General features: G+C 40.8%; 1 protein-coding gene across 1 annotated transcript in view; it reads right to left on the bottom strand.

Annotated features, from left to right (window-relative positions):
- The window catches only part of esrrgb (estrogen-related receptor gamma b), a gene marked incomplete at both ends in the record, with an annotated part of 34,592 nt that extends 31,610 nt beyond the window's left edge, over positions 1-2,982 (bottom strand). Inside the window, one exon of the mRNA XM_084000649.1 lies at positions 2,933-2,982. Coding sequence (XP_083856775.1) covers positions 2,933-2,982 — 50 coding nt within the window. The remainder of the gene's footprint in view (positions 1-2,932) is intronic.
- Positions 2,983-14,644: the final 11,662 nt, after the last annotated feature.

Here is a 14,644-nt window from a genome sequence, read left to right as displayed (position 1 = left end):
TCCAGTTTTTGTTTTTTAAATCCACACTTAGAACTGCAGGTTGTTTTTGATCTAGGTCATAAAATTGAGATTTTATAAAAAAAAATTGATTCAATGAACACCTAAGCAGTCCTGATGAGAACCTTTAAAATAAAATAAGCAATAAATTCATTTAGAAACAATTTTGCATATTAGAGCATAGAAATCTACATATTTTTTTGTTTTTTTTCCCCAATACTGTGGCATAAAACTGTGAGTCATTAATTGTTATTTCTTAAAAGGGCACACTATTAATCTACATATGTGTGTATAGTGTTTCTATCTATCTATAAATTATAAGGTGAGATGCCTGATAAACTGACATTAGTCTGTTGCTGCAGGAACATTTGCCTCTTCAGCAGAGACGCAGCGTGACAGTTGCACTCAACAGTCGTCACACACCTCTCACCTCAGACCAATAGGCTTGTGGTTAGCACAAAAGTCCTCAAGGGGTTAATAACTTAATGTGACTCTAAAACCACAGACTTAGACTATGCAAGTTCATCAATACATACATTTACCTCCTGGTGTGAAAATGTACTGTATGACAATAGTATAGAGAGGTAAAGGCTTTTTTTTTAATTTTATTTTTTTAGAACAGTTTAGTTAATATCACATGTTGTAGCCTTGCATATTATGGACTTTTCTCAAAGAGAGTGTGCAATTGTCCTACAGTTTATAGTTGTGACATGTTATTTTTATTTAAAAGTTTTGTCCTGGTTTGTTTGTCTTCAATAAAATAATAAACTTTGTGAAGTAAATCACCGCCCTTTAATATACACAATTAATCACTTGAACAGCTGAGTTCTAACCGGTATAAACACAGTGTGTAGAAAGGTGAGTTTGTGAAACAGCACTGTAGCATTTGTGTGTGTTTGTGTATGTGTGTGTGTGTGTGTCACTGTGTCATGAAAAGTGCTGTCCTATCAAATGTGATCAAACGGTCCTGCAGAACCACGAGGAGAGACGACGACACATTCAGACCGCACACACTCTGATCACATTCACATTCACACACGTGTACTTCCATGCACCTGTAAAAGTGAGCAGCCACCGCCTTCTTCAAACACACGTATACTTTTGTGAGCATCCACATCTGCAGAGCAAACATGCAGATTTACACAAACATACTGTATCACAAACACAACACACATACACACACACACACACACACACTACGACCTGATCCAGGGTCATTACAGGTTAACAACATCACATTGTTGCCTTTGTGTTTTTTTACAATTTAAATTCAGGTTGAAATGTTTTTCACTTTTGTGAGCTTAAGTTATAATATGTTTATAATGTTTTTATTACACTTTATTAAATTATAATAATATAATAACTTAAAGGCAGTTTTAGTAGGATAGGTGTGTGTTACACGCAGGTTTTTAGATTCTGGAAAATGATGATTGTGCGAAAAAGAGGAGCTCAGGGTTGAGGGTTTTATCACTGCAACCTGCTTAGGAATTGCAATATTGAACATCAAAGCTTTAACAGACAAAAAACTGATATGTATTTATATTGATATTTATATATATCCAAAAGAAATGAAATCCACTGTGAAAATTGTGTTGTGAATTTAATTGTAGTAATTATTTTCAATTTTACATTATTTGTACGACACTTTGCTGTTGTTAACGTCTTATGAGGATTTAGCAAAAGAGCATAAAAAACTCCACACCACTTTTAATAATTGCTGCAAAAACTATAATAATAGGAGCTACTTTGGAGTTCAATAACTTTTAATCATGTCTCTAACTGAACACATAGAGACTTTTATGAGTTTATCTGCCTCTATCGATCCTGGACTCAGGTGCAGTTAAGAGACTGAACCAAATAAAAGTAAATACTGTACATAAAATAAACATCCCAGAAACGTCCTATTTCTAGGGAGTCTTGAGAAGTTTGAAACATACCTAATGTAAGTCCAGTTAAAGTGTTAAGAAGGTTAAACCTTTCCAATCCCATCTACAGCTCAACATTAAGAGGATCCCAGTGAAGAGTCTCTCTGTCCAGTTAAAAGAAGAGCGAGTCTCAGCACTGAAACGCTGAGGACCAGTTCTCCAGCTGAGATTTGAGAGTTCATTTCCTGTAAGACAAGGTGCTTGATCCCTGCACATGGACTAAATGCACAATGACAATATGTGCGAGCATAAGTGTGAACCACTTTAATCTTTTGATATTAAATAGAAGTAACTGTTCTCTTCACACACACACACACACACACACAATCTCTTTTTAGACTTTTCTAATTCCTCTCTGTCAATGCAACTTCTACAGAAGCACCAAAATTAAGTAAAATGTGAAACCACAAACAACATGAAAGTGTTCAAAGCTTTAAGTAAACACAGGCAAACAGTTATTCACCCCCCTCCTCTTAAATATACTCTTATCTGTCTCTCACACACTCTTTCTCACACACAAACACACACAAGGGGCAGCAGCACAGTCACAGTTTTCTTTCTCTGGGACACGGCCGGACAACGACTGCTGCCAGAGGATAGTCATCTGGATATCGTCCGCATTAATCTGCCTCTAGCTCTTCCCTGTGGCTGAGGTTAAACCCTGGATCCTGATGCAGAGCTAGACAGCTGTAGGGCAACCATCCGACCTGGACTCCCTGCGGGCTGCGCTACTGCAGCCTCACTGATACAGCTGAGCTCGGCTGTCCCGTACACGGGGAGGTGGAGCCGAGGTAGCGCAAGGAACTCCCTGTCTTTTGAACTAGTTTACTCTAAACATGATTGTTTATTACACAAATACATTAAATTGATTTCCCTAATGTTTATATAGTTTGTTCTCCCCTTGTCATAAAAAAAAAGTTCAAGAAGTGAATTTAATTCTGTCACCTTAAATGGAAACAAAAGCAGAAATGAATTTGAAGGGAAAAAGATGCGTAAAGAGATGCACCTACTGGTTGTGGTAGCAGAGAGCGTCGGGGATGCAGAGTTCGGAAACATCCATCAGTCCACGTTAAGCATTCCAGGTGTTGCAATAAAAAACAGATAAACAGCTTGTGGAAAAGCTGAAGGAGGAGATCAGTTCAGTTCCTAAGTCTCCACATATCTTGATGAAATGTTGGTCAGGTGTTCCTGGGTGTTGTCTCCCCTCCCTCCCCTGTTCAACACACACACACAGAAAAAAAAAATTAAAAAACCTTCTGCCTCGGCCCGACAAACTCCAGTCTGCACAGGTGCTGCACACTCGGGCTCAGGAGTACGTACGGAGAGAAGAGGAGTGGATTTAGTGATCATAAAGAGAGGGGAGAGTGGAAGAAGAACTTGAGGTTCAGAATGAAAAGAGAAGAGAAGAAGCAAGTGTCCAGAGGAGGAGAAAGAATAAATAAAAAAACAAACAAGGGAGTGATGGATAGAGAAAGAGAGAATAAGAGATAAGAGATAGCTGGATGGAGAGCGGCAGTGGTGAGAGCGCACTCTGGCTGAGTAAGTCAGTGAGGGGATTGAGTCTCCATTGAAGACATGGGGGCTCTTTAAGAGCAGGGGGGGCGTGGTCTGGTGCATATGGAGCAGCCGCCACTGGTTAGATCTGGGGGGGCCGTCCTGAGGGCGGCCAATGGGGACGAAGGATTACTGTGATGGGACGTCCCTAATGGACGACCCTTTGGTGTCCAGTCATTCACAAGGGAGCCGCTGCAAAACAGAGACACAGGCAGAGACCCCCCTCTAAAGAGAGAGACAGAGAGAGTGTGAGATAGATAGATAGATAGATAGATAGATAGATAGATAGATAGATAGATAGATAGATAGATAGATAGATAGATAGATAGATAGATAGATAGATAGATAGATAGATAGATAGATAGATAGATAGATAGATGTTATGAACTGCACTGATGATCCACAGAAGTAGCAGCACGTTCACTGAGGGTGATTTAAACAGGTCTGTTTACGGGGCTTTGGAGGGCTCAGTGCCAGCTTACAGAGCTAAACTGTTCCTTTACTCTTTTATCCTCCCCACCATGGATCTGGCTTTCCACAGCCTCACCCCCCCCCTCACCTCCCTCCCTCTTTCCCTCCCTTTAAACTGATGGCAGCTGCTTCCCACAGCATCTCACCAATCACACTGTGGAGAGAGGGATCTGCCAATCCTGAAAGAGGCAGGATGTTAAGAAACGGAGAGAGTGATAATGACCTGGACAGGAATGTTAATAATGATGACGATGAAGTTTGAGTGCACCTTCTTCACCACGTCTGTGTAATGTGTGGTGGCCATCAGAAGGGAAGCAACAACCACCCCTCCCCTCCCCTCTCCACCCCACCCCACCCACTACCACCCACTCACCCACCCTCCAACCCACTTCATCAACCCACATTTTCCTGATCGATACAAAACCCATCACACGCTCTTATTGATCACAGCGTTGCCGTGTCGCCAGGAGCCTCGGGACAGACTCTGTTTCCCCAACCGTCTTTTAAATAAAAAGGAATTATAAATTTGAACGTTTTCTTTTCATGTCAGTCCGTATCAGAGTCACGGGAGCACAGGCTGATTGCTTTATTAAGGGAGCTGTGCATTCTCAATTAAATTCTTGATCAATATTTTGACATTTAATGTACTTTCCTGCGAAGGAAAACCAGGATTTTCCTGCTGATCTGATTAAGACATCCAGACATAATCAATAGAGGAGATATGTTTATGTTTTTAATGAGGCGGAGAGAAAAGGGAGAAAAAGAGGGAGACTGATGTTCAGAGTTCACAATAGGGGATGAATACTGGAGCAGAAGTGAATGAATTAAAAAGGAAATGTGGGAAATTTTGTTTTTTGTTTTTACTTTTACAGAAATTAGTGAAAATATCCCAGCTAAAGGTAAAATAGCTGGTTGTTCATTATGTATTAATTTTACATTTTAGTTCCTCTGCTTCCCTGTTGTCCCTCTGCTGGCAGCTTCCTGAGGTGGGCCATATTGTGCCGCCTCCCTCCCCTTCAGTCAGCCAGCTTAGCCAGCGAGGGAACACCGGGCTTCATGGCATCTGACAGGAAATCTATTGAGCGCACAGTCTGTAATCCCACTATCACGCTATCGCCAAACCAAGAAACAGTAATCCAATCATTAAGTCTGTATTTAAGCAAAACAGATTTTCAGCTCCACGATCAAGACTGTGTCCCTTTAAGCGGCTCTCAGCCAGTCTGGGGTCTCGCCGCTGTGCGTTTTCAAGCAGCAGTTTATGTTTTCATTATAGTTTTGCTCTCATTTGCTGTTTTTATTCTCAGTGTTGTATTCCCCCATCGCCAGCGTCCCTGAATGCTGGAATATGGCCTTGATTGTAAACCGAATATAAAAAAGGGGAGCTTATGTTTACTTTCAGAGGGATATTTAGGCTTATACACTAAACACACAGTTGACGACGTGAAGAAAAACACATAAAAGCCTGAGTTGTAACGTTTCCCACAGCAGCTGATCAGAAACACGGAGATTTAACTGTCTGTGCCAATCAGCAGCTTGTTTCTGAAAAGTGAAAAAGAACCAATCGTTATCTGTCGATACGTAGTAATTACATATTGTGTTGGACTGAGGGACAGTGTCTCTCTGTCACACTGGGTGTGTGTGTAATTAAATTCCTGATTCATGAGCAAACTGGTCTTTTATGTCTGACCTTCTGACCTCAGCAGAGAGACCCCGTGGCTCAGCAGGAGGCGGCACTGTGTGTTCGCCTCCCTAACTCTGCTGCGCTGTCGACTCTCTGTGGACGACTGCTGCACGTCAACTTTTATCAACAAAAAACACGAGGGCAGAGCGCGATTTCACTAGGTTGTTTCTGCAGCAACACAAATATTTATTTATAACAAAAAAAAAAAAAGGAAACCGACTGAATTACCAGAGAACAAAATAATATCAGGAATCTGTTTAAGTAGCTTCCTCAAAGAGAAGTGTATAAATTATTAAGGAGCCACGTAGTTTGTGATGGAAATGACGGCTATTAAGTTTTATTTGACCCATATTTCACATCAATCCAACACTACTCATACAGCTGCCACCTCTCTGGTTTTAATGAACTCATCACATGACCTTTAGCTGCTGATAATTAGTGGTAATTAAAAAAAAGTGTGAGAGAAGAAATGAAAGAAAAGGCCATATTGTTTGAAACTGATTTACTCAAAGTTTTTTTTTTTTTTTATTAAGTAAAATTTGTTTTTATTTGAGATGCAAAAAGTCGTCTCTGAGAATTTCTTTCCTGTAGAAAGTGTGTCTAATACAGTGTTGCTGATCTTAACTGCTCTTATTCAACTACAATATATTCATACTGTGAAAACTGGCAACATGATGTGCACAGTTTCATAGCTAATGGTGCTATTTATATACTGTGTAATATTTTTTGCACTGATAAATATTTACTTGTTTTTGCTCTACTTTGCAATAATACAGTTTTAGATTCAAGATGCTACTGTTTTAAGTGTTGTTCAATAAGCGTTGTTAAATCAAAACAAAAACATAATACAAAGAAAATCCCTATATATATACTGTATATATATATATATATATATATATATATATATATATATATATATATATATATATATATATATATATATATATATATATATATATATATATATATATATACACAGTAGAGAGTAAATGTTTCAGATGGATGAAAGCTTGAATTTCACCTGTGTTGTCAAATGTCTTTATCCTGCTCCATACATGAAGCCCACTGAACAGAGCCTGAATCGCACAGATCCATCATTTGCACATTTCCCTCTCACTGCCACACACTTGTTTGGCTCGTCTGCTGGAGGAGTGTGGAGAGGGATAATTACTATAGCCACAGGGCTGCATTAATCAGCTGGGTGCATTTGTTGGGCTTTATTACGTTCCACTCCCTCCTCTCGGCCACGCTAACTGAGCCACCAGGACCAGACAGGGCTGGTGGAGGACCGCGGTCGCCCCGCTGCCCGCTCACGCTGGGTTAATAAATGCTATTAGCCTCTATCTCGTGCCTCTTAATTTCTCATTTAACTGAGGACAGTTAAAACAAAACTCAACAAAACTACATGAGCGGCGGTGTTAATCAGGGACTCATAGCAGGACTCAGATGTCTTGATTGAGAAAACTGGACTCACACAAAGAGGGAAGGAAATGTATGCTGGGATCTGTAGCATTGTGAGTGGACTTTTAGTTTCGCTGTGAAACTGCGTCATCATGTGTGGTCAATTCACACTCAATCATTTATTCAAGTGGTGGTATGAGCATCCATGAAGTAATGATGCTCAATTTTTAAACTCCTGTGTAGAGAATATTTTGTCTGAAATCTTCTTGATGTGAGGTCCTACAGGAGATTATATTGTAGGTACACGCATTGAGCTGTTGTTGAGATGAATATCAGTAAAAATTATTTAAACTTTTGGTCAAAATATTAAATTTTAATCATAATTTTGAAGGAAAATCCCCCAAACTCCAAAAAATATTGTCAACTTTCACTGGTTCAGTCCTGTATTACTGTCATGCTTGTTCTCATGCGCAGTTCATAATCAAAATGTTTTCAATCACGATAAGCCACTTTGGTTAAAGGCAATCGCCAAATGGCATATATTATCCTGAGGACATTTTTCTAACCAGTGGAAACCCTGGTTGTGATTCCGGCAACAGCGAACGCTCTCTATGTTTAATCACATCAAATATAAACAAAATCAATTGTACCCATATGCTCTAATTTTAAATAGCTCCTTGACACCAGTCGAATCCTCAAGCGGCTCTACGTCTACGTCACCTGCATAACACAAGAGGTCTGGATGGAGTCACCTCTAAACTGAAGCCAGGTTGTGTCATTGCAATCCAGAAACGGGGGGGATCAATACATTCATCTCAAGTTCATTCCAATAAGGCAGCTGGCAAAAACGGCCCTCGTGGTGTCAGCTTTTTAAAGCTTGATCACGCTTGTGCGTACGTAGCAATGCCTGCTGTGTCTAGACCCCTGCAGAGAAAACAGCTAGCGCCAAGAGAAGTGGGTAACTTTACACGGCCGCCTTCAGCGTTCGCTGGATTAACAGACTGATTAAACAAGCGTAATGAGATGTATTATTATTATAGAGAATAATATATGTAGATTTTTTTATACTAAAGAACAACGTGCAGCATATTTAAAGAATAAAAAAATATTTAGCAAGAGCTAGCTAGTGTGAAAGTGTGAAGAGGCATGCAAAGAAAACGCACCGAGGGATACGCAGACTGATCTGTATAATAGCAGTTGTGACAAACTTCACATCAGTGAGCCTGAATGTCTGAAAAGGAGAAAAATTTGAATTCACGTCACGGAGCCGCCAGTCGGGCTCATATACCGACTTCAACGACTCAGAACACCCACAGGGCGCTAGTAACTCTTCAACTAGCAGCTCCACTCCGAGGAACAGCTAACTAAAGTACAAAACTTTCTGTTTCAAATGACTGAGAGTGGGTTTGATAAGGAAATTATCCTCTTAGCTTGTCCTGCTCCCCTGATACAAGAGGCTGTTACTGTATAAATTACCTCCATAGGTGAGAGGATTGTGTATAACACTGAGAGCCGGTGGCGTATCCTGTGAAACAATAGTCGCCCGAGCTGCTGAGAAATCAACACCTGGTCTGGTCTTCTGTGAACTGCGAGGGGGGGGAATGTCCGGTGGATTTTAAACTGCAGGAGGTGCAGCCTGTTTTACACGGGGGCTGATGAATATAATACTGAAAACAAACATTTATGTAAAGCGGTTGGCAGTAAATCTCATTTTGAGGAGAGGCTTAGTATTCCAGACTTGGCTCCCCTAAGATCCAGGGATGACTTTCATTTAGTCTCACCTCTCCATCCAACTGGGGTCACCCCTGTTGGTATAGCAAGCACAGCAGTCACATTGCTCCACCATGCGCGCAGATTGCTTACTAGAACCGCCTGGAACCTTTCATATTTCCCAGTCAGCATTTTTACAGGATAATTTTGGCAGCCTTTAAGGATATCGCTGCCTTAATAGAGGATAAAAATAAACGGGTGGTGGAAGGTCTATATCAGGCCGGTATAATCTTGTATTCTACACTGTGTGGAGCTAAACGTCTGGCTTTGGCTCCATTCAATGAGATTAAACTTCTCCCCAGTTGATTCCAAAAGACCATTTGTCCTATTTTTAAAACTAGAAAGGGAGTTTTGCGCCAAGTGTATCTAAAAAGGCCAGTTAAATTGATTAAAATACTATGGTGTAAATAGCATTATAGCGCAGCTTCTAAGAATGTCTTTGCTCTATATCCCGTTGAGCGATGCTGGTCAGCAGATTTCTGTAGATGGTTTGTCAGATTCAGTTTGTATTTTGCACGTGTGTGCGGCGCGCCTCGATGTGCTCCGTATGTGTGCGTCTGGGTATATGCGCATACATAAACCAGCATATGTGTGTTGCTATGCGCATATTGGTACGGGGTCTGTGTAGTTTTAGCAGTGACTGACTTCTGCACAAGAAAGCTTGTCAAAATGTCTCAAAGAAGGAAACAGCTTAATTCAATCAGCGCTACTGCTTTCAAGACCACGAGGGAGCCGGCTAATGGTGTTAGAAACTTGAAAAGTTGGAAAAATAAGCTTGAGGAAGTTCTCACTACCTGGGAAAGAAGTCTGTTCCTTGAGGCTTTCCTACACTGTATGATAGTAAAAGCTCCACTCTTCTGGGCCTTGTTGCTTCTCTGTGAGCTCAAATGCTGGATTTTAGTTTGTGCTCCTCCCATGAGGGGCAAAGCTTTGCAGAAGTTAGAGGAGGGTTATATGAAGTTCAGTGGAAATGTTTTTCGAGTACTCAGCCCAACTTTTTAATAAAAGACAAGAATATGGATCGAGATGTTCTGCAGAAGCATGTTTGGAAGTGAGTGGATGGGGAGTTGGAGAATATACAGGTTTAGTTAAATGTGAAAAAAGTAACCCTTCTTCTAAATAGGCATCCTGTGGGCATTCCCTTTCAGCATTATGAGACAGAAACAAATGTTATGCCAAAATCGGGAGAAAACATGACAGTCTATGTGTGTCTATGTCTGTGCAGTGCGGTGAAAACCGGCGGCTCTATAAGGCACGCACCTCCTTCATTTTATGCACCCTTCCCCCTTCTCCAACATTCACCCACATTAATTCCGTGATTGTGTCTTCCTCTCATTTTCTCCCTCGTTATGCATTTAATGTTTCCAATTTGCCGTCATCACAGAAAAACGCCACAAGACGCTATAAATTCTTTTCTAATTCCAAATAATTAGGATTACACGGACCAGTAGTTTTCAATCAGTGAGATCATCTCAATGATAGATGGTAGGATAACTGGTCATTGCCGAGACATAAATATTGTGTCGTTCAATTAATCTGGTCTAATGAGGTGTCAAAGCTGCCACTCATCCATCAAATACAATTAGGAATAAACACATATGCATGGAGATGGGTAATTAATAATTAGCAAAGCAAAGAAAACAGTATTGGTTTCAGCAGCCACATTCACAGAGCAATTTACCACAGCTCTTTTCTTCATTCGATTTTTCAAGCGAGTGAGACAATGCCCCATCAAAGGAATTTGAATCAATTTTTACCCATTTTCGTGTCTGATGTTTGCCACGCTCTGTGATTCTGCCAAGACGTGTGTCAGTTTAGAAAACCGTTATGAAACTTAAAGAGGCAGCGCTACATTACATCACCTTCAATGACAGGTCAGTCATTGAAAAAAAAAGAGAAAGAGAGAAAGAGAGAGAGAAGAAACCTAATCCAGGTGCCTTTCACCCAAATGCACCACGACGGAAATAAAAGCAGACTTTTTGTGAGTGTGCTCCTAAAACTTAATGATGGATGGAGTTATTTTCTGGACCAAAAAGGAGGAAAACATTTATTCTAGATCTTGGGAATTAGGGACTGTCATCAACAGTTTGTCTTCATCTCTCTCTAAAGCCCACAAGGCTCATTGTCCTAAAAAAGACATTTCATACAGAGCGTTCATTGTCTTCCATTTTCAGAAGGCAGTCAAGCATCCTGACAGAACTAAAGTGCAGTGCTGGGATGAGACCTCCGATATGAAAATAATAATTTATTCTCCTGCAGCAAGTTCAATACATAAAGTTCCAGCTGTCAGCAGCTTTCATCAGACTCTGTCACACACAAAAGGTAGAAGTATTTGTGACCCACTCGTGTCAACTCACAGCCAAAGATCCCGCTTATTAAACCCCTCTGGAGTTGACACCTGTCATACAGGAGCTGTGGGGTAGTTTCCCTTTGACACGACACAATTACACGGCTTCATCTACAGACCTTTGGTCATGTTCGCTGAACCCAGGGAGGAACATGACACTTGTGGTGAGACAGAAGACAAAGCTTTGAGCAATAGCAGTTAATTATTGTGTTGTATATATCAAAATATGAGTATGAATTTAGATTTGATCTCCGGATTAATTTTGAAAAACCTTTGTTGACTGTAAGACTGTTTATTAGAAGAGGAGATAGAGGTGGAAATCAAATTTCTCCTCTGTGTCTTCAAGATATTCTGTATTTCCTGTATCATACTCACTTGCAACAGTAAACCTGTTGAGAAACAAACAAAAAGTATGTATTTCCATTCATCCACTGATTTAATGCACCTTTTCAAGTTAAACAAAAAAATCTGTGTAAACAACATTACAACCGATTTTATGTTTGGCTCAAGTTCAGTTATCGCTAAAAGCAGGAACCCACAATTGTAACTTACAATATCTGTAATGGTTGTGTGCAAGCGCTCACAGCACCTTGTTATGGCGACATGGAAAGATTGTGGTTTTGGTCAAAAGGTTGAAAAAGTCAAGTTAACATTTAAAGAGTATTTTATCACCAGAATGAAAAGCAGTGTTTTACTGCCCTCTTTGGTTGAAAGTCTGTTCCACTTATGACCACACACACACACATACTGTACACACACCACGTCAGTGACGCCACGGGGTCCTGGAGGTCACCAGCACATCACTGCAGTGAAACCAGTTAAACCACTGGATGTCAGAAAACACAACATTTTTAGGGAGTGGTGAGTGGCTTTAATAAAAAAATACAAATATCTGCCTAACTATGTTTTATTATTTATTTTTAAATGTTTCTCTTACTCTAAGTCTCACAGTTTTGAAAGGTCTGAGTAGTGCTTGCATTAATACAGTATGGTCACTATGGAAACATCCCAGCCAAACATAAAAATGATCTCTGTGCTTTGTTTATCTGGGTGTTACTGTAGTTTTTATAACAAGTAGTTGTTGCTAAACATATATTTATATTTAAAAAATGGATTCTTAAATGGATTATAATTTATATGACATGATGTAAATAATGTTACTGAATGGGTTGAGGTTAATTTGTCGCCTCATTTTAGTTCGACCCGTTTTGACTGACACCTCAATGCAAAAGAGAAGACAACATATAAAAAAACACCTGTCTGTTTCAGGTCAGTCTGGCCTTCAGGTTAATTTTTGAAAACTTGACCAGGATCAAATGAATGTCCAGATTGGTGCCAGATTTGGCCAAAGTGCCAAAAACACCAGAAATAGACTTAGATACAGTTTAAGATGTCAATTTATGAAACAGCTTCCATCTGGATTAGCAATTTTTAATTGTTCACTTGCTGCTGTACTGATGTATTAACAAAAAAATATGTTTTGTTTTTTTGCTTCAGTTAAAATATTCACAGTGATGTTTTCATAATGATGTGTTTATTCCAGTGTACAGTATACACTCTCTCTGTAATGCTTCCCCCTCAAAAAGTGTCCCAGCTGGTGATGGCGGTGACACGAGATGCGACAGAAGTCAGCGGTGTCTTCCTGATGTAAGAGTCTCTACATAACAGGCAGCGAGACACCGAGACACCCTGACGGCTAAGTTCAGCTGTAGCAGTATAGCTGCAGCAAAGAGGCAATTACCCAGAGGCATCGGGGCGAAAGACAGGAGGAAAATCAATACATAATTTCAGCATTTCAGAGGGTGTTTCCTTCAACTGAGTCAATGTCTCAATTCACCGGTGTGCGCTAGTTGTTGTTTTTTTTTTATTTTCAAGCTGATCTCCTTATATAGCACAATGGCGATATTAATAATTGATTTGCCTATCGTTACTTTACCTTTTGTGGGTGATTTGAGTCGGTTTCAAGTGGATGAATTCAAATGCAGTGGGGATGTGTATCTAGTGAATGTGAGGTGTAGCATTAATGAGAGCTGACAGCATCCTGCCATGAATTTTGAGTCTGGAAAAAAAAAAAGCGGATCCTAAACTCACACAAAAACGCTCTTTAGACGCCTGCGTGAGCGGCACATCAGGACTTCACTTCACCTGACCCCGGGGTTAAGTGTCTGAGAGGAATTTCATCTAGTACCTCACGGCACGGGGAGCACAGTGTAAGTTCACACACAGTTTACAGTAGCAACGCTGTCACACTCTGTTATGGCGGCGGGCAGATGGGGCAACCCCTGCCTTATACCCAGCACCAAGATGCCACGGCGAGGTGACGGCAGCCCAGACGCCGGAAAAAAAGGAGAAGAAACAAATCAATAGTGGCGTCTCTCGTGGAGAAGACCAAACCACAGCACAACATGATAATGACCACACATCCACTCAAGCGTTGAGGCTACCCCCAGAGAGACGCTTGTTTAAATGAATGTAGGTTAGTATGATTGACTAATCGCCTACTAAATTAGAAAAGACAATATCATACGGCTTGTGCTGCTTCTGAGAGCTCCGTCTGCTCTGACTCATAGGAGCACCTATGGCCCGTGATGACTGTTAAACATAATGGTACAGCTTCTTTCATAACCCGGCAATTATACCGCCTGCAAAAACTTCAGGCATTATCTCCTTACAAAACAGTAAAAGACCCATTTTTGGGATTAGATATGGCTAACTTTTATGTCGTGGATTTGAATATGAAAAGGAGACTGGTGGGAGCGCAGGGGAGCCCAGGGGACCTAAACACAGACTTCCTCTAAAATGTTAATCGTTTGGCTAATTGAAGGTATGTTCTTTGTCGGCTCTGTGTTTTGGAGGGTCCCTTCTATGGACCGAGCGAGCACAAGGTAGAAGGGCTTTCAGATGTTATTGTATTTGACTGCTGCTGCACTGGGGGTGCCGGTGGATTTAGGTGCTTTCAAGATAAGTTACGAGGACACGCACGCACGCACACCCACAGACGCGGCTGGTGACGCGCGCACACATAACGCGGCAAACACACACCAACACATGTACATGCCAGCCATTTACATTTCAAAAGAGCATAATTGCCCAGGGCGGCGGCGGGGGGAGCGTGGCCTCAGGATTCCCCGAGAGCACCTGTGAAGTTAACGAATCGTGAGTCTAGACTCAACCGAAACTCCTCTTTCATACAAGCACATTCACACCAACATCCTCCTGAGTAATAGTCAGGTAGAGTAGTCGCACACGGTTACACAGACAAACCCATTCACTGCGTGTTGCAGCTCAGGCAACAGAAAAAGGATAATCTTTAATTGTTTTAACTGTTGAGCTCAGTTATTAGCTATTTTACAACCAAGCTGATCAATACTATGATTACAGGCTCACAGGAAACCAGCTGAAATTAGGCTGACACATTTAAATACACTGCAATAACCTGACTTTTTTTCGGCTGATTTATTTTGACCTTTTGTAATTATTGCAGATAAAGTGATAAGT

Source organism: Trachurus trachurus (genome assembly GCF_905171665.1).
Source record: "Trachurus trachurus genome assembly, chromosome: 24".
Taxonomy (NCBI): domain Eukaryota; kingdom Metazoa; phylum Chordata; class Actinopteri; order Carangiformes; family Carangidae; genus Trachurus; species Trachurus trachurus.
Note: the sequence above shows the minus strand (reverse complement) of the source record. Positions and strands in the feature narration are given on the sequence as shown.